The sequence below is a fragment of the Phodopus roborovskii genome, unplaced genomic scaffold, assembly GCF_943737965.1.
Source record: "Phodopus roborovskii unplaced genomic scaffold, PHOROB, whole genome shotgun sequence".
NCBI classification, from domain to species: Eukaryota; Metazoa; Chordata; class Mammalia; order Rodentia; family Cricetidae; genus Phodopus; species Phodopus roborovskii.
Genome location: NW_026126629.1, coordinates 13,062,343 through 13,081,877, shown reverse-complemented (window position 1 = coordinate 13,081,877; position 19,535 = coordinate 13,062,343). Strand labels below are relative to the sequence as shown.

The 19,535-nt window shown below is 48.2% G+C and overlaps 1 protein-coding gene across 1 annotated transcript; it reads right to left on the bottom strand.

Annotated features, from left to right (window-relative positions):
• Nucleotides 1-558: 558 nt before the first annotated feature.
• On the bottom strand, nucleotides 559-18,966 carry Cdhr1 (cadherin related family member 1). The gene is made up of 17 exons (XM_051206856.1): nucleotides 18,863-18,966; nucleotides 18,312-18,407; nucleotides 17,336-17,481; nucleotides 16,284-16,334; nucleotides 14,849-14,938; nucleotides 13,398-13,484; nucleotides 12,071-12,187; nucleotides 10,865-11,008; nucleotides 10,416-10,494; nucleotides 9,168-9,268; nucleotides 7,306-7,503; nucleotides 6,756-6,908; nucleotides 4,789-4,953; nucleotides 4,065-4,132; nucleotides 3,223-3,451; nucleotides 1,780-2,037; nucleotides 559-1,283 (listed from the first exon to the last, which is right to left on the bottom strand). Exons 1-17 carry the CDS (start codon nucleotides 18,915-18,917, stop codon nucleotides 762-764), a joined length of 2,559 nt encoding a protein of 852 aa, XP_051062813.1. The 5' UTR covers nucleotides 18,918-18,966; the 3' UTR covers nucleotides 559-761.
• Between the last annotated feature and the right edge of the window lie 569 nt (nucleotides 18,967-19,535).

The following is a 19,535-nucleotide window of genomic DNA, read 5'->3' as shown; positions in this document are numbered from 1 at the left end:
TCATGCCTCCGCACTTGAAGCCCTCAGTGTTTTCTTAGGGTTTGCTTGCTTTGTTTTACAGACAAGGAAGAAGACAACAGAGTTTAAACAGTATCTCTAAGCTCATGTGATCTGAAGAAAGCTGCATCAAAACTGAGCTCAGGTGTGATATCCACCCACCACCTTGCCCTATCTCTTTGAGGCCAGCTGGACACATCTACTCTCACTCTTGGAAGAGCTCACCTTACACTTAACATGTCTGTAACAGTCTTTTCTAGACACCAGTTCTATTGTTCATTGGTTTGGGGGCACAAGCCTTATAGTTACCATGAGTTTTCAGAGCATTTGTCCCTTTCCCATAGTGCACAAAGCTTGCAGACTTTCAGCTTTAGCTAAGGGCAAAATGTCAATCATGCTGTTAGCTGATGCTTCATGATCTAAATTCTTGCCAGTTTTGTCACCTGTGGTCTGGGTGCTATTTCCCAACTAAGGATGACAAGGTTCCAATAGGATGCCAGTGACTATGGGAACTAGAGTTGGTGACTTGAAACACACAGACTTGACTATTTGTGGGCTTCTAGTCCCTGAAGAGCAGAGAGAATTGTAGCTGTGCCAAAGATTTGGGTAGTGGGCCTGTATTTGTCAACTGCCTTCCATCTGAGGAATCTTTTGCCCAAAGCACTTTGCAGAGCCTTGTACATGGGGTTACATATTATACAAAACAGAGGTGACCTTGAGGGTCAGTACTAGGGGAAGGGAAGAGAAGAATCATGGGACACACTCTAGAAGTAAGCCTTGTTGTCTAGACTCTTCTTCTCAAACTTTTGCTTGAGCTCTGAGACCAGAGAGGACTGAATGGGACCTCCCAAGGGCTTGGGCTTGGGTAACTGTTGGGATGGCTGTGGGGTGAGGGATCCAGAGACAGTAGGCACTGTCCGTTGGGCCATTTTGGTGGGTGGTGGGAGAGCTGGAGCTCTGGGGGGCACTGTGACTCCTGCCCTGCTGTTATTGCAGTTCTCATTGGGGGGTTCCTCTTTGAGAATGAACTTGCTAGCAGCCTTGGCCCTCCTGAATTTGAGCCACTCTATGCGAACTGTGTGGGGTGCAGGGCTGGGCCTTCTACGGAGCACACGCCTCACAGGCAGGATCTTGTTGGACTTCTTGTTACGCCAGAAGGTGGCAGTGGAGATGAGGACCGTTATAGCCACAACAATGGCCATGACACCAGCCAACACACCCACAGCTTTCATGGGATTGTCCTTGGTCTGTATCAGGAAGGCAGCCATGGAGCCTCGGGACAGCGTCTGGAAGAGAAAACCACATCTTGCGTTCAACTGCTCCCTCCTTTTCCCTGGAGAACATTGGCTGTGTGAGCTTTCCTAAACAGGTTTAAACATCCTGCCCCAAGGCATCTCTTTGAGAACCTCTGTCAAAATAAACTGAGACCAACCACAGATTCTCAACTCCTGCTTTGCTGGAACCTTTCCTTGAAATAACAGAATATTGCTTATCTTTGGTTAATGGGGAGGACCATAAACCAAAATGAACCAGGAACCTCATATTTAACGAATTCCTGTCAGACACTGAGCTGAGAATTTTTATTTCTACTTTCTAACACAGAAAAGGTAATGGAGGCTTAGATAACCTAGAGTCACACCACTAATTAACAGTGAAACTAGAATTTTCAATTTGATTCCCAAGCCCATGGGTTTGATTTCAAAGAAAATCCCTGACACTGCTCAGTACCCTTTGGCACAGGTCCCTCTCTGCCTCTCTTCCTGACCACAGCTCTGTACTCACCTCTGTGTCAGTGATGTCTATCTTGAGTAAGGCTGTTGTGCTGAAAGAGGGGGAGCCTCGGTCCTTGGCCTGCACCTGTAGGGACCATGAGTAGTCCCCACTGGGTGTGATGTTGTGTAGGGCCTCCAGGGAACGGATGGAATTCTTGAGCCAGATCTCTCCCGTGTGTGCATCAATGTCAAACACATTGGCTGGTTCTGCTCGGGTGATGGAGTAATCTACCAAGTTGTTTGGCTCCTCTGCATCCTGGTCTGTAGCCTGGGCATGGGGGGAGGGGCAGGGAAAGAAAGAGAGGAGGGGAGAGAGAGAGAGGGAGGAGAGTGAGATCACATGAGGAAGATACCTGTGCACATTGGTTAAATCAGTGTATAAAGTGGGACTTCCTGGGTTGATGGGAAAGGATTCTGATTCTATTGATCATATTTGGAGTAGGTAGAGTTGGGGAAGGAGAATGTGTGTGTGCTACTCTGAGCCATGGTCTATGCTTGTAGTGATGTGTTATTTATGATTTATTAAAGCTTGCCTGAGAATTCAGAAAGCAAAGTCATCTTCAAGCTGTAGAGATAAGGCAGAGGTATAACACACCTTTAATCTCTGCAACCAGAAGCTAAGAGGTGGTGGTACATACCTTTAATCCCAAGACTCAGGATTAAGAGGTAGATGGATCTCTGTGAGTCCAAGGCCACCCAGATCTACACAAGAGTGAGTCAGTCTGAAAGGGAATTATAGCTCACACCTTTAATCCCAACATGAGGGAAGTATGTAAGACAGAAGTGAGGTCTCAGAGAGGCATTCATTCTCCTGACACACTGAGGAGAGGCAGCAGTTTGAAACTTAGTGCGTGCATCAGCCCTTTAAGCCTGAGCTAGAAGTGAGAACTAGTGGCTGGCTGCTTTGCTTTTCTAGAATTAGGCTTGAAGCTTGAACCCCAATATCAGTCTCTGGGTCATTTATAAATTCATGTTACATATGTTAGGCCCTACCAGGTTTTATGTGGCTCTCCACTCTCAGCATGGAGTCTGGAGCGGTCAGTGTTGGTGGAGTGGGTGTTGGTGACTCCTTACTATACATGCAAAGATGAAAGTATGGATGCCAAGTGACTGGTCCAAGATGAGGGGGAAGGGGGCTACCTGGTATTCAAAGCATGTCTGTTGGGATTCAGAATGAATGTCTTTTCTGCACTGAGAAGATAGTGGGCTTTGGAAAAGCATGCTTTGACAGCAGGCAGGTCAGTTACATGCATTTAGGTAAGCACAGCACTCAAGCCCTCCGAGCCTTATGCGTTTCATTGCTGATGTCTTCTTCCCTAGGGAAGCTTTCTGGTTGGGCTGGAAAAGAAGCTGTGTATAGTGCCATGTAGCCTAGTTCCCTTAGCAGGATACATTTATTTTAAGTTAAATTCCTATGGCCCCTTTGGGGTGCTCAGATGCCTCTGAAACCCACCTCAATTTTCACTGGGGTTCCCAGCACCATTGTCTTCTCCTGGATGCTTTGTACAAACTGGGGGTAGTGGTCATTGACATCCAACAGAGTGACAAACACCTCAGCCAGGCTGTACCTCCCATCCATGTCTTCGGCCTTCACATAAAAGTTATACCTCGAAGTGCCCTCAGCATCCAGGCTGGCCCAAGGCTGAGTGTAGATAAGCCCAGTTGATGGGTGAATCAAGAATCTACCAGGCACAGAAATCAGAAAGCATAGGTGCTCATGTATGTTTGCACATGCATAATCATACCTACACACATACACACACACACACACACACATACACACACAGGGAGAGAGAGAGAGAGAGAGAGAGAGAGAGAGAGAGAGAGAGAGAGAGAGAGTAATAAGATTCATCCAAAAGTCCTCAGTGAGACACTGGGCAGCTTCTCCAAGCATCCCACCTGCTCCTGCCCCCATTCTTATGATCTGACTGCAGGAGGCAGATCCAACCATTGACTACAGTGGTCAACAACCCAAACTGCAGCCTCTCCTCCTTACTCCTGGCCTGTCACCCCCACCCCATCCTATCCCCGTTCATGTACCTTCTGAGGTCACTACCTATGCTCCAGGCTGTGACCACAGCCTTCTTTTCCAGTCACCTCACTAATGTGTCCTGTCCTGTATCTCTACCTCAGGCTCTGTCTCCATGGCTTCCTTCCATTCCTTGCCCCTCTCTACCCTGTATCCCGGGAAGCTCACCGCCATAATCTAGCTCTTATTCTTTTACTGGTCCCTCCTGCTTACGTAGAGACTCCCTTCACCCAAACTGGTTTGTCTGGTGTTCTGGATTTACTTACAGTTCTGACCCGGTCCCATAAATGGAGTACTGGACTTTGCCCCACGGTCCTGTATCTGGATCCACAGCCTGGAAAAAAAGAGAAAGCTCCTAATGGCACCGGCACTGTGGTGAGGCAAGTGGTAGTTACTATAGCTGATGGCAGGCAGCTTGCAGAGCCTAGGGTGTGTCCAGCTGAGGAGGAAGTAGCCTGGAGATTACTCTGTGCTCTAGTTTTCTTCAGGGAGGTGTCAAATGTGAGCAAAAAGGAAAAAAACAACAATGGTTTATACCTGGAAGCTGTTTATTATTCTTTCCTAAATAAGGGGACAGAGGAATGGGCTTCAGGTCCTGTGCTTGAGGTTTGCACACAACGGGAAGTAGCCTGCTAGTACAACACACAGCAAAGATAAGGAGATACTCCTTGAGATTGTACGTCCTGTCATGGAACAATACCCTTTCCTCATGTGGCCCCTGCTATATAACAGTAAGGAAATACAGACTAGTGTTAGGATAAGAACCAATGACTTAGAGAAGCAAGGAGCTTGTTAAGGTCACAGCTAGCAGCTGGGCTGTGGTGGTGCACACCTTTAATCTCAGCACTCAGGGAGCAGAGGCAGGCGGATCTCTGTGAGTTCCAGGACAGCCAAGGCTACACAAAGAAACCCTGTCTTGGAAAACAAAACAAACAAACAAAAAGATCACAGCTAATGGCTGTAGGCCTTGTGAGTCAGTCCCCAACCTACTGTGACAGCCACCACATTGGAGCCCCCTGGAACATTCTCTGGGATCCTGGCAATGTAGTAGTGAGAGGTGAACTTGGGGACATTATCATTGGTGTCCAGAAGCTGGATCACGATGTCTGCTGTGGAACTGAACTTCTCTGGGGTATTCACTTCAATGGCCAGGAGCTGGAGAAAGATAGAGAAACACACTTGTGTGAGTGGGCAGTTGCCCTCCCTGAATCCCCACTACCACCATTCCCCCAGACCTGGTCTTGCAACCTTGTGCTCATCTCTCCAACTTTTGTTGCTTTTGTGTTGCATTTTTTTGGAGTCGGGGTCTTGCTACATACTCCAGCCTTAACAGACAGTCTTCCCTCCTCAGCTTCTGGAGTGCTAAAATTACAGGTATGCACCACCACACCCAACGTGCATCCCATTTTTACTCTGGACCCTGGTGGCCTATCCCTGCTACCATCTTCACAGTCCCTCATGATGCTTCCCTTGTGAGTCTGCAATGCTAATGTGCTTATCACTGCCTTTTGTACTCGGGCCTGGAATTGCTATCATTGTTGTCTTGTGCTATGGATCTACATATTCCTTCCTAATCCAAGTTTCCAGCTATTCTTATAAGTGGATTTCTCCAGCTACAAACCAGTATAATTTTATCAAGTTTTCTCCAAAGGAAATTCTATATCAGAGTTAATTTGGCTTGACTAGCCATAGTGACACGTACCTCTTATGCCAGTAGTCAGGAGGCAGAGGCAGAAGGATTGTGAATTAGAGGTCATCTTGGGCTACACAGTTAGCTCCAGGTCAGCCTGGGCTATATGGCAAGGCTCTGTCTTAAAAGCAAAAGCAAAAACAAACAAAAATAGCATGCAATAAGTAGGATTGCATTAATGTCTTCATCAACTTAACTAGGATTTGCATTTTTAAAAGCGGGAACACCTTCTTAGCCTTGCCTACCTTAGAACCCACTGGGAAAACTTTTATTTTCATTTCAGTGTTTCATATTTCTCTTTAGGGTAATTCCTAAGGATATTGTATTAATTACTTTTGCAAAAGTGTCTTTTATTCCATTACCTTCAAAATTCTCTACCCCTCCCTCTCACTCCGTAAGAAAACTGTTGGGTGTAGAGTGCTGACTTTGTGCTGTGGTTTTGCTTTGTTTATGATAGCCTTTCAATCATTTCTGTTTAGATTTTTCTAAGGAAACAATAATACTCCTTTTTAGCTCCTCATTCCTAACACTTGGCAGCTCTTATTTCCTCTCTATCTGGAATGATGTCAGTCCAAACACTGAGCTAAATCATTTTGGTGATAGAAGGCATTGGAGTTTTATTCTCAACTTCAGACAAAGCCTTTAGTATCTCACTTTTTATCATGATGCTGGCTACATACTCTCTGTGTATACAAAATTATAACTAATGATGAGTGAAGTAATACTATCCAAGTACCTTTTAATTAATATATTACTCATATGTTAACATGACAGGCATTATTTATACATATGCATAGTTTTGCATAATTATAAATGACATAAAAATATATTTCCTTCTTTTAAGTTTGTTACTGGAACAGATGACAAGTGTCAAAGGCACATGAGGAAAACCTGTATTTTGATAATCACACAGTTTCTCTCTCTTCCTCTACTAACACGGCAAACTATATTGGTAGTGTGCCCTTACGTTCCTCAGCCAAAGGTGGTTTAGGAGCTGGCACCTCAGTAAGGTTGAGGCTATGAGCACTTTGCAGATGCTGTGTGGGGGGGGGGGAGGATAATCCCTACCCCTACCCCCACCTCCACTCCACCTCCTACTGTCCACATGCCCACAGGATAGACAGACAGTCTGGGGAAAATAAAAAGAGTAGAAGCACTCAGGACTGGAAATGACAATGGTCCCCCCACATTGAATTTAGATAGTAGTGTGAGCTAGCCTACTCTCATCCCTACATTCCAGATCAGGACAGTACAATTCACCACCTACCTTGAAGGTTAACAACTTAGACTTTTCAAAGTCAATGGCGGCTGAGTTCTCTACTATGATGGTGACTTGGGCTTCATTCAGGACGGTCTGTGGCACCACTCGGAAGATGCCTCCAGGTCCCACCAGCCGCAAGTTGAATTTGGCATTGGCTCCCTGGACAATAGAGTTTGAAAAGAAGAAAGAGAATATAAGAATAGGAATACATTATATATTTGTGCTAGGTGAGGACCCCTTACATGCCCTTAACCTGAAGCAGTGAGCAGTCTTTCTCTATAAAGGTGAGTTGATTAAGAATCAGATTTAACAGGGAATGACAGTTAAGCAAGGTAAAAGATAAATATGGCCTGGTTCTGTGCAATCGGAAGGTCAGATAAGGACCTTTCCTTTGATTGCCTTTTACTTTGTAACTGACTGCTAATGTCTAAGCAAATAGTATGGGATTGACTACCATCCCTCCAATGCCTTTTAGTTGCACAATTTTTTTTCTTCATTTTGTGACTTGCCTCTCACTGACACAGACCCAGTCAATTTCAAAGGCATGGCCACACACCTGGTCAGAGTCGTTGACTGTGATCTTGAGTCCACGAAGTATCTCTCCCTGTGGTGGGTGCTCATAGATGGACAGTTCGAACTTGTTCTGGGGCCCACTCTCCCCATAGAAGGTTGGAGGATGGTTGTTGAGGTCCACAATCCTGATAGTGACTGGGACCATGGCACCTGGGCTTCCTGGAGAGCTGACCTCTGTCACCTAGGATGGAAACAAATGGCTATGGCTGTGTGGCCTGAAGACTGTTTCTGGTCCTAATAATTTTTCTTTCTTATGTTCATACCCTTGTAATTCCTCTCTTTAAGCGTAGCCTGACCCAACAACTTACTTTTGATTGGCAGCATGGTTAGATTACTAGAGATTATAATCCATTTTGCTAGCAGTGTTTCTCTTTCTCAAGGCTTCTGTGAAGCAGGCAGCTATGCTAGAGAGGCTATGGGATAAGGAGCTAATAGTAACACATGGGCAACAGCCAGCGAGCAACTGAGTCATACCAGAACCAAATGAGCCGTAAAGCCAGCCCTTCTGCAGCCAAGCCTCCAATGAGATCCCAGCCCTGCCTATCTCTGATTGCAGCTATGTGAATGACCTTGGAATTCAAGACCCAGTCAAGCTGAATCCAGACTCCCCATTGTTTTAGGCCACTAAGTTAGGGGTGATTTTTCATGAAGCATTAGCTGACTAATATAGGCTGTAAGTCAAGACAGGACATTCATATGCACCCCCATGAAACATGTGACAAGTGTTCATTTTCCAGGTCCTCTTCCTTCCTGTGTTGGATAAAGATATTCTACTTCTGAAAATATGCCTAGTTCAGTGGTCCTCAACCTTCCTAATGCTGTGACACTCTAAGTACAGTTCCTCATATTGTGGTGACCTCAACCATAGAATTATTTTCATTGCTACTTCATAACTGTAATTTTGCTACTGTTATGAATTGTAATGTAAATATATGTGTTTTCCAATGGTCTTTGGGGGGTCCTGCCCCACAGGTTGAGAACCGCTGCTCTAAAATGGACCTCCCAGACCCGGTTCCACACCTTTCTGTAGGCCCACTCCTTCTTAGAAGCCTCTGCATGCTTTCCTGTCTTTCCCACCCCACTCAGTTCTCATCTATCCCCGATTAGATTTTCACACAGACTTCCACACTGCATCTGGCGCTACCTTCTTAGCGTCAGAGGGTTCAGCTCCCTTGGTTATGCGAGTCAGTTCTTGGTAAGTTCTCCTTGACTTCTCCAGTCCCTGCTGTTTCCTCCAGCTGCTCCCCACGTTCTCCTCACCCTTAGCCTCTGATGCTCTGCAGTTGCGGACGTCGACAGCCCCTCTCCTGACACAACCACCCTCTCAGGGAGTATCTCACTCCCTGCATGGCTATCCTAGTTTGTTTCAGTTGCTGTCACGGAACACCCTGACTCAAGTATCTTAGGAGAGAAAGGGTCTTATTCCTGCTCACTGTTCCAGGGACAGTTAGTGGCTGCTGGAAAGTTACAGAAGCAGGAGGCTGGGGCAGCTGGAAACACCACATTCACAGTCAAGAGCAAAACAAGCACATGTGCTCATGTCGCTAGCTCACTGTTGCTTAGAACACACCTGGCTTTCTTGATTTGTACTGAGTCCAGAGTCTAGCCCATGAAATGGCGCTCCCTCCGCAATCTCAGTAACCCTGCTTGTGACCTCATGTGGCACTCCCTCAGCATTCTCCCTGCTTGTGACCTCATATTTCTCGCATTTGCTGCAGCCTGATGTATATGCTCCTTGAAGTAACATTTCAATCCCTCCCCAGACTGAACCCTTGGGTCTCAACACTTTCGCTGCTCTCTGGGACAGGAGAGTGGATGGGACAAGTCAATCAACTGGGGTGTCACCTGTACGTGAAGCTCATACATCTCTCTCCGGAGCTGGGCAGGGCTCTGAAGGACTGAGATGGCTCCAGATGTCTCATTAATTTCAAAGACTCCATCGCTTTCTGTCATAGAAAAATGGCCCGCAGTTTAGCACAAGGTCATAGGAGGCAACATGGGAGTTTTGTCACATACATGTTTCTATGGCATCTCATGGTTGTGGGGAGCTCCTCATAGAACGTTAATCCCGCCAACCATCTGTGTCTTGTCAGTGAGGAAACTGAGTCTCAGAGGGACCAAGTAACTGGTCTAAGGTCCCTCAGCCACTAAAGATCTGGATTTGAATTTTTTTCCAGTTCTCGGGACCCGTCCATGTGCCTTTTCTGATACATAAATGTGTGTGTGTGTAAGAAAAAAAAGAGAGATAAGGAGAGAGGGAGATAAAGAAAAACGGAGAGAGGGGAATGGAAGGAGGGAAGAGAAGGACAGAAAGGAGCTTGGAGAAGGTGCAGAAGCTGGCGGGTTTAAAGGAGAGGTGAGGAGGAGCATGGGCTGGGTGTACCATAACAGGGGGTGGTGGGGTGGTGGAAGAGGGGCCCACACATGGGTGATTTCTTGATGGTCCCAGGCATGTTTTCACTTGAACTGGAAGGTGACTGTGTACCAGCATACACAGGGGAAGGGTAGTACACTACAGATGTAAGTACATCTAGAATCAGGCTTCAGGTGTGCTGACCTGGTCTCCTGAGGGCCACGGAGTCCATCCCAGGGACACTATGGCCTGCTTGGCTACTGTCCAGTTATAGTAGAACATCCTATAGTCATCTGACTTAGATGAAAATCAAGAAGAAGTCAATACCTATCAGGCCCCTGAACCTTGGTTTTCTACATACAGGTCAAGTATTATGGAAATGCCACAACATCATTGTATTGAACTCAATTATCTGCCCCATTCAAAAAGAAAAGAAAAAGAATGAGAACGAAAAAAGAAGAAAAAAAAAAAAACACACAGAAATTCTGAGCATGTGAGAAATATTGCTACTCATGCCATTGGTGACTATGTACAGGGTAAAGAGAGTGTATGTTTCTCTCGGGACCCTGTAGTTCTTTCTCACTAGGTATAATGACAAGTAAGCATAGGGCAAAGTTGTCATCTGAGGATACTAGCCCTCCCTTCACCCCCAGCTTCTTGTCTTCCAGGTCCCAAAGGTGAGGAAACCAGGATCCAGTTGCACAGAATCAGAGGTGTTGCAGGGCGTCACCTGCACTTACCATTCAAGAGCCTGTAGAGGATGTGGTTGGGTTTGCCTCGGTCCCCATCAATGGCAACCACCGTCAGCACCTCTGAGCCCTTGGAGAGAGGAGCAGCTGTCTGAGGCTGCTCAGATATGGGTGTCTTCCCTAACCCAACCCTGCCCCATCATGGACAGGAGATATCAACCCACTCAGGAAAAGAACTGGGCTTTGGGTGGCTCCAGAAGGTGACCCTGCTGTGACCTGCTTAGGGCTCTCTGCCTCAGGCCTCCCAAGGCTGAAGGAACTACCCGAGAACTTTGCCATTCCCTGGCCCCAGGATCAAAGCAAGAGTTTCCTGGAACTCTTGGCCTTTTATTTGACAGCTTGCCATCATCCCAGAGGGAAGACTGGCTAGTGTGTCATGAATCCCAGGGAGTCCCAGGGAGTCACACAAGGAACACTGGGCAGGTGATGCAGCCACTCACCGGAAGGGTGTCTTCATACACATAACCATAGTAGGGTGTGCCCACGAAAATAGGGGCCGTGTCCTGAACATCTTCTACATTGATGGTGACTGTGGTGGTGGCTGAGAATACCACATCAGCCCCTCGAAGCCTGCCCCCACCATCCTGGGGAGGAATCGGGCCAGAGAAGGAGGGTGAAGGCAAGCTGGCCTCAAGGTGACAGGCTCTACTTGAATAGACTCCTGCCACCTCCTGTGAAGCCAGCTGGCCCTCTCAGGTGTCTATTTGTTCTTATCTCTGGAGTCCATTCTCCTTCCTCAGTGGTGTTGGGCATGCCAAAGAAATGACACATGGAGACATTTAGTCAGGTGTCTGACAGGTTTCTTGGATACAGGATTGATAAACTCTCCAGGTCCATTATGTGTCATTAGTGCCAGAGGAGTAGGAATCGGGCCTAAGTTCCTATGTCTAGGTGGAAACCCAAACCTCAAGCAACTACTAATAAACTTTCGTGTATCCAGCCTATGCCTATGGAGTCCCAGGAATATGACTTGGGCCATCCTCTGTTTAAGAGTAAGGGATGTGAGCAGCTAGAAGGTAGAGTGGTATCCAGCCTCCTGGTACGGGGTGTAGGAGGGTGGCCCTACAGCCAAACAGTGGTCTAAAAGAGGGCTTCCTGGGTGAGGACCCAGTAAACATGATGGGACAACTGGGTTTTCCTTCTCCCTGGGGCAAGAGGTTTGGCTGAGTGCCTGCTGATTCCCCCTCCCACCACGTGCTTCACAAACTGAAGTGAGGAACTTCATTCAGCTTCAGAAACAGGCACTTGAAGAAACCGAGTTCAGAGAGGGTAGCTGGTCACACAGCAAGGAAGAGTAGTATGAGCCATTCTGGCCAGAGAGATAGAGACACTGGAGGTTGTGAGAAGGGCACAAATCTCTGTGTCATGCCCCTGCTATCAAGGGACCTAACTCTAAGTTTCTAGGGAGTCATATGACATCCCCTAAAAGGAAATGTGGCCCTTCCACCCTAGAGATACCAGCTTTCCTGGAAAATGTGTTCAGGCAGAAGACATTGCAAGCAGCTGCCTCCTGCCTCGCCCCCCACCCCACACATTTTGTCCCCTGCTCTTGAAAATACTGGCTCCTTCATAGGACCTCACCATGCCCCACCCTAGCAAAGGCTGAAGTTACCAGTGGATGTTCCCCCTGTATCTTCCTTTGTTACCTTGGCAACCACAGTGATGAAATGAGCTCTTGACTTCTCGTAGTCCAGTGTGGCTCCAGCCTGGAGACGCAGCACACCACTGTGGCGGTCCATGGTAAACTTGGAGGAGGGTAGGTTCTGTAAAGTTGGGAGGAGCAGCTGAACCCAGGGAGCAACCATGCCATGCCAGGAGTTCTCATGCTGCCTACTGAAGGAGTCATTCCCTGACTTTTATCCCAGAAACACTGGCTTCCAGGCTTACATTCCAAGTTCAAGTCTACTGCCTGTCTGAACTCAGGGTTTTCCGTCAACAAAAGTTATGCTCAGGCTTTTTACACCTTCAGGCAAAACCAGCTCTCTGCCTTGCAGCAAAGCCTGCTGGCTTGTAGCAGGAAAAAACCATTCAGAGTGCTCTGACTTGGTTGAGGCTGGGACTTAAGTGCACTAGCAAAAGAGAGAGATCTGGGGATCTTTCAACCACACCAGATAAAAATGGCTGTGGTGGCTATTAGTGCCTGACAGGAGATGGTGAGTGACCAGGAATGGACTGTAAAAGCACTTGTCTCTGTTAAGGTGTTCAGGGATCTTCCAGTTGGGGAAGATTGGAAATAGGCTCCAGATGCTGTAATCAGAGCTTTACACATGTTTAATCCTTAGGATGGTTGAATAATCGATGCTTCTCATTCTGGAGAAGAGCTAAGGAATGTTCTGGAGGAGCATGAGTGGTTAGTGTGTGTTTGTGGGGGAAGGGTTACTCTCTAGTTCCTATGAGTACATAAGACGTCTCTAGAATTTGTAGTTTTAGCCATGAGGCTACTACATAGCCTTGAGAATCTGAGGGCAGGTGACCAAATATGGAAAGAATAGGATGTGCTACAAAAAAAGCAATGTGAGGGTGGACAGTGGCTCCTGGGGAACCAGGAGAAAGCATCAGTTCAGAGATGAAGACCCCATTTTTGCCAACACATCACAGAGAGTGGGTGCTGGGGACCCCAGCTCTCTTATTTGGCACAGTCCCATCTCTTTTTCCTATTGGCCATTTCAATCCTAAATGAATTTATTGCATCCTGTGTAGGTGCTATGTGTCCAGTCCCCCTCCCGCCCCAGTGGGGGAAGTAGAGAGCTGAGGGTTCTGTAATCCTAAAGAGAAAGGCTGTGGACAACTCAGAGGAAGCCAAGATGGGTTTCATAGGGGAAGAGGTCTTCTATGTCATTCTGATCTTCATCCCTGTGAGACCAGAGACACTGACAGGCATGGGGTGTCGGGTAGCAGGGGATGGAAGAAGGGGACACCCAGCTGTCCTGTCCATCTCAAGGCCCTCCTTGCATCTTACGTGTCCTATCTTACCTGTAGGAAGTAGGTGACACTCCCTCCAGAGCCTGTGTCCTTGTCCTCTGCGTGAACCTTAAAGATGCTGCTCCCGGGAGGTGTATTCTGAGAGGTCACAGACAGAGAAGGGTCAATGTCAACAGCAAAATGGTGGGGGAGGCAGAGACATGGGGCCATGGAACAGATGGACCGGCAGGGTGACTGAATAAAGAGGGATGAGGAGGTGATGACAGAGCACCCAAGAGAATGGAGAGGGACAGGGACAGAGGGGAGCTGAGGGAGCAGATACAAGAAAAGGAGCGGGGGGGGGGGGCAAGAAGAGAGAGGCTGTCCTAAAGAGGAAAATGGGAAGCAAAACCTCCGCCCCTAAGAGCTAAAGGATTTAAATATGAAATACTAACTTAAAAACAAAGCCACAGCTTATAAACATGGACATATTCAGGATCATCAGATAATACATATATACCGTTTACAGCAAGAATGGAGTATTTTCCACCACTGACTTAGAAGACATGTTTTTGAGGTGTGTGTGTGTGTGTGTATATACTCTCACACATGCCACAACCACCTGTATGCGGGTCAGAGGACAACCTGCAGGAGGCGATTGTTCCTTCCATCTAGTGGGTCTTGGGGATCAAACTCAGAAGGTCAAGCTTGTTGGCAAATGCCTTTTCCAACTAAACTATCCATTGTCCCTTAGCAAACATTAGGATGGAGAACAAACAAGGTGACCATTTAATAAAGTACTTTGGTAACATAAGAAATAAGTGATGGCTGCTCTTCCAGAGGACCTGGGTTCAATTCTCAGCACCCACATGGCAGCTCACAACCATCTGTAACCCCAGTTTTAGGAGACTTGACCCCTTCTTCTGGCCTGTGCACACAACACAAATGGAACACATATACATACAATAAATAAATGAATATTTTTAAAAACTGTGCTTAAGGGTGGATATTTCTTGTGACAGTAGAAATTTAAAGCCTAATTATCCAGACACAAGGGAATTCTTGGGTTCCATCTGTATGTGATGGCTATTTACTTGATAGAAACTAGTAAAATGATACTAATTACCTAAGCTTGACAATGAAGGAACAGAATCCTTATGTTGTAATGAATGAAAAAAAAAAAAAGGCCAGGATACAGAGAGAATATTTTTAGAATCACAATTATGTCAAACAAAAAGGATAAAAATCCTGTAACCACACATATAAAAAAAAAAAAAAAACATTAAAAGGGAAAACAGCAAAATTGTCTGAGGTTACAAAGTAGGAGAGTGAGAATGGCTTCAAAATGCACTTAACATTTCTACAATAAGCAGGCATTTACAATTATAACAAACGTGCAGTGAATAACAGACAGGTGTCCTACACTCAGGGTTCTGGTCTCCTGCACAACTAATGGGGCAGCCTTGGGGTCAGACCATGGGCCCAAGTGGGAGCTTTGTGCCTGCTTGGGGTCCCTTACTCACCTCTGGGACCAGGACAACGTAAGGCTCCTGGGTGAACCTGGGTGCCTCATCATTGGCATCTGTCACCAGTATCACGACTTTCTCTGCCACCTGAGAAATAGAAGAGCCAGGATTTGGTGCAGGAAGACCTTTTTTTGCGGGAAGGGGGGCAAGGGTGGGGGAGTTTGAGACAGGTTTTCTCTGTGTAGCTTTGGGGGCTGTCCTGGAACTCACTCTGTAGACCAGGCTGGCCTCGAACTCATAGAGATCCGCTTGCCTTTGCCTCCCCAGTGCTAGGATTAAAGGCGTGTGCCACCGATGCCCAGCTGCAGGAAGGCCTTCTTAAGAGGTTAAAATGATGGCCTTTAATGCCCCAAGATGTATGTCTTTACAATCTCTCTCTCCATCCTTTCCATCCCACTTTTGTTTATTCATGCAACAAGTATTGTTAAGCAACCCACTGATGACAAACATTTTCTTTCACCATAGAGACAGAAGAACATTTGAAGGGACATCTTCAGGGACCACAGTCGCTTAGGTATGGGGAGAAATCAGCACATAGAGATAACGTTTAGAATGGCATTATAACAAACAAGCCCTGAGAGCAATGCCCTAAATAGAACCCTCGAGACAGTATATGCCCATGACCTCTCTCCAGTGTGTCCTTTCTGCTGACTGCTGCAGCCAGAGGTCCTGCAAGGGTCCTGAATTGTGGTGGCGGACACCTGGGAACCTCTGGGACTAGAGGCATCAATGTGCTGAGGTTGCCAGAGGCAAGGGGCAGCAATGAGCCAGGAAGGTGGGGGTCAATGTGCAGAGCCAGGAGATGGACACAAAAGGAATTCAGAGCACAGAAGGAGAGAGGCTGAAGGTTGTCAGTAGATGTGGCGGGGGGATGGAGGCTTTGGAAGAGGCAGATGGCACCTGACAGGCAGGTCCTGCAGGGTAACTTGGATTTCATCCTGAGGGGGCTGAGGGCCAGCTGTCAGTGCTTTCACAAGTGGAGAATGGCCAGATCCATGTTTCACAGAGAAAGCCTTGACAGCACTCTGGGTGCAGATCGGGTGGTCAGGGAGCCCCTGGGGCCTGTTGTGATGGTGTCAGCGCTGAAGCTGCTGGCAGGAAGTAGTGGCTGCGGGAGTGGAGGTGAAAAGAGGGAGGACACCTGCCACAGCCGGGCCAAGAGCCAGAGGCAGCTGGCAGATGGGCAATGAGTAGACAGGTGTGAGATGTGTGGTGTTGGTGAGAGGCATGGGAAGCGAAGCTGGGAGACTCGATCTCTGCTTATAGCTTTACTTCCTTCACCTATGGCCTCACTGTGCCCCTTAGACATGGGCACTTTGGGCAGGCCTTCACTGTCCTGGGCTTGGTTAGATCGGAGAGTGGCACACAGCTGGTAGAGGGACCAAGCCACCTGCCTTCAGGCTGCAACACTGTATAATGAAGACTGACTCACCAGGTTCAGGCCGTCGGAAATACTTATGATGGCTTCAATCTCATCTTCCTTCTGTGAAGCAAAGGGATTGAGTGACAAGCTGAGAGCAGCTTAGACTCGAGGCTGTGCTAAGCTGTCTCCCCATCAGAGAAGGCTGTTTTAGGGAGCCCAGGAGCTGAACACGGTGGCAACAGTGTGCAAGGCCTATGAAGCGATCCTTGCTAGGCTTGAGACCTTATTTGGGAGGGCTCTGTGTGCCCAGAGTTCTCACAGATCCATAGGGTCCCCTTGTGTCCCCAACAGACGTTGTCCTGCTAGAGAAAGGCGACAGAGCAACCCTGGTGTATCCAAGAGAGGAGTTTCCCTCATTTCTCTTTTCCTCTCCCCTCCCTTATCTCTCCATGTCTTTCTGCAGTTCGGCAATGGTCCATGTTCATGGTGTTCCCTAGGCCTTGGTAGGATCTCTAGAATGACACCAGATCCGTTTACATATAGGGCGGTGTGCTGGCAGCACTCTGCCTCTGCTACAAAATCCTCACCACAGTGCTGAACGTTGTCATCCCCCCAGCCCTGCTCCTGACCCCTCTGCTGATCTGTAGTAAGTGGCTTTTGCTGCAGAACCAGTAGCCCTACAGATGAGGCTGTAATGTAGGGAAAGTGAAGATCAGAGAGATCCAGAATCAGAGGTTTTCCAAACCCAGATGCACTCTCAGGCCCTCCCTAGCCTATCCTGTAGAAGTCCCTGTGGTTTGTGGGACCCTCCAAGATCAGGCTTAAAAACCCACTCTGATGGGGGCGGGGCTCTCAGAAACTTCAAACTACAAATTTTGTTTTGCCTGTGTGTTGGTTCAATGTGCTTTAAGGTAAAGCGAGACTCACAGCTGCCGCTGAAGGATTGTCACTATTCACCCTGGAGGGACAAAGGGATCTCCACTAATGTGAAGCAGTCTAGGGGCAGAGCTGTAGTATGGGGGTCACCCCCTCCCTCACCCCCTCTTCCACAGAGATCAGCACAGAGGTTTCTGAATGATAAGCAAACAGTAGCCCCAATTTTCTCCCACATGTCTTTGTACCTCTCTGTCCAGCTCTTCTACCAGGGTGATGTTTCCAAACCTGGGATCAACAGAAAAGACACTTCTAGTGCTGGGGTCAAAGCTGATGTGGTAGGAGATAGGGTCTCCCTCAGGGTCGGTTCCGTTTAGGGTGTACACGTGAGAACCTGGAAGAAGACAAGGGGAATATCAGGAACCTGGGATCCAACTTCTCCTGAAAATAGTGAATGCTCAGGGCTAGAGATTACGCTATTAATATTCAGTGCCCTGGGGACAGCCCTAGGAGGCCTCATCCCTACTGGCTTCTGGCTGCTGCCTGCTGGCTGCTGCCTGCGTTATCTTTATTCTCCAAAGTTATCAGATGTCATTATCAGCGCTTTACAGATTGCGATCTGTAATACAGCCTGTGGAGGAGGTGTCTAACTGAAGTGATTTTCCCTCTGCTTGAAATGAATTCTGCCTGAGAAGTTGAAACAGGAGTGGTCCCTGGGGTCAGGAGCCAAGTGGAGGGGCTGGCTCTTAGGGGATTTCTGAATGCAAACACTTATAATTTTCTGCTCTCTTCCCAAGAGCCAGGTAAACCTGGATATGGTAAAGTACCTGGTGTGAACCTTTCCTCTCTCCTTTTACACACCCTCTGCACATCTCTTTGTTAGAAGGTTTTTGCAGGGTTAGGGGTGGGGGGAGGGACTTAAAGGAGCCCTGTGGAGGTAAATATGTTTGCTCATGCACCTCACAACTATGCTTCAGAGGGAGTCTACCTACCCCACCTTTGGGTCCTCATCCTGTTCACCTGGAGGGGTCCAGGTTAGGTCACCACGGTAGCAGTGACCTCCTTCCCTGCCATTACCTTGGGGCATTTAGAGAATAAACAGAGTACCCACGGGAACCAATACTGTGGCATGGGCATGCCATAGGCTCAAAGCACTAATTTTTCCCTCTGGGGAGACTCCCTCTGGGAGACCTGCGATGGCTGCAGCCAAGGCTACTTTCTTACCTACAGGAGTGTCTTCTGGGAGGCTGAACAGGGCCATGTTTCCATTGGTGCTGCCCACTCCATTGTCAAAGAAGTGAGGGGCAAAGTTGGCCTGGGCTAGGAAAAAATGAAAACAGACACCTCGAGGGAGCTTCACAAGACAAAGTCACCCATGTGTTCCCAGCCTGCAAGGAGTTCTTCCCTGGAGTGTCTGATGAGGGTATGCTTGGGCTAGGCTCAAGCCTTCCAGGGACACATTTTATCGCAGGCACCTTGACTCAAGGGGAAAGGCAATCCCACCCCCATCAAAGAGTTCCCAGAGGGCAGTGTGCTGGGTCAAGGTCATGCTTGCTGCTTTGCCAGGGCAGCCAACAGAGCAGCCCCCCAGTGAGCCAAAAGATCTAGGGGCAAAGTCCCAGTCTGCTGGGATTCTGGAGGGATGCTGGCTCTCAGCCTCTGGAAAAGTGGAAAGCTGCCCTCTTCCCGAGGTCTGCAACGGGACAATGCAGCCTCAGTCTCCGTGTTTCCTTAGGGAGCGCCAACACCCATCCTCTTGGGCCCTCGACACTCACCCAGGTAAATGCGCAGCAGCCCCAGGACCAGGGCGGCCCTCGGGCCGTGCCTCATGTCTCCGCAGACTGGTGGAGAGCCTGGCCACTGCCAAGGCCGGGTGCTGAACCTCGGAGCATGCCCTGGGCGAAGAAGGAAAGCAGAGGCGACGATGTGGGTGAAGGCGGCGGCAGGGAGGGAGTGCGGGTGGTGCGGGTGGTGCCGGTGGTGCGAGGGCGAGGGCGCTAAGCGGATGACAGCGCTCCGGATCTGCACAGTTGGATGGCTCCGGTCAGACAACTAATGAGACCAATTACTGGGACCAGCTTAGAGAAGCGGACGGGAAGGCGTGACAACACTGCCTCCCTCCTACCACGCCCTCTGTGCCTTAGCAACCCAGGATCACCAGGTGCAAGAGGTGGAGCTTTGCAGAGGCACTGTTCTCCTGCCCCAGGCTACCTTGAGCAAGCCACAAGAAATTCGGAGTTTCCGGTGGCTTGACGGGGCTTTGGCTGCATAGGAATTTTCCTGATTTATTTAACTTGTTTTGTGGCTTTCAGGGTCAGACCTCTGTGATCGAAGCATTCATGAAAATAAAATAGTAAGCAGGAAAAGAGACTAGCCTCATCAAGGGCCCCGAGAGGTCAGCATTGAGAGAAAAGAAAGGGCAATGGAAAGCAGTATTGCCTTGGGAAT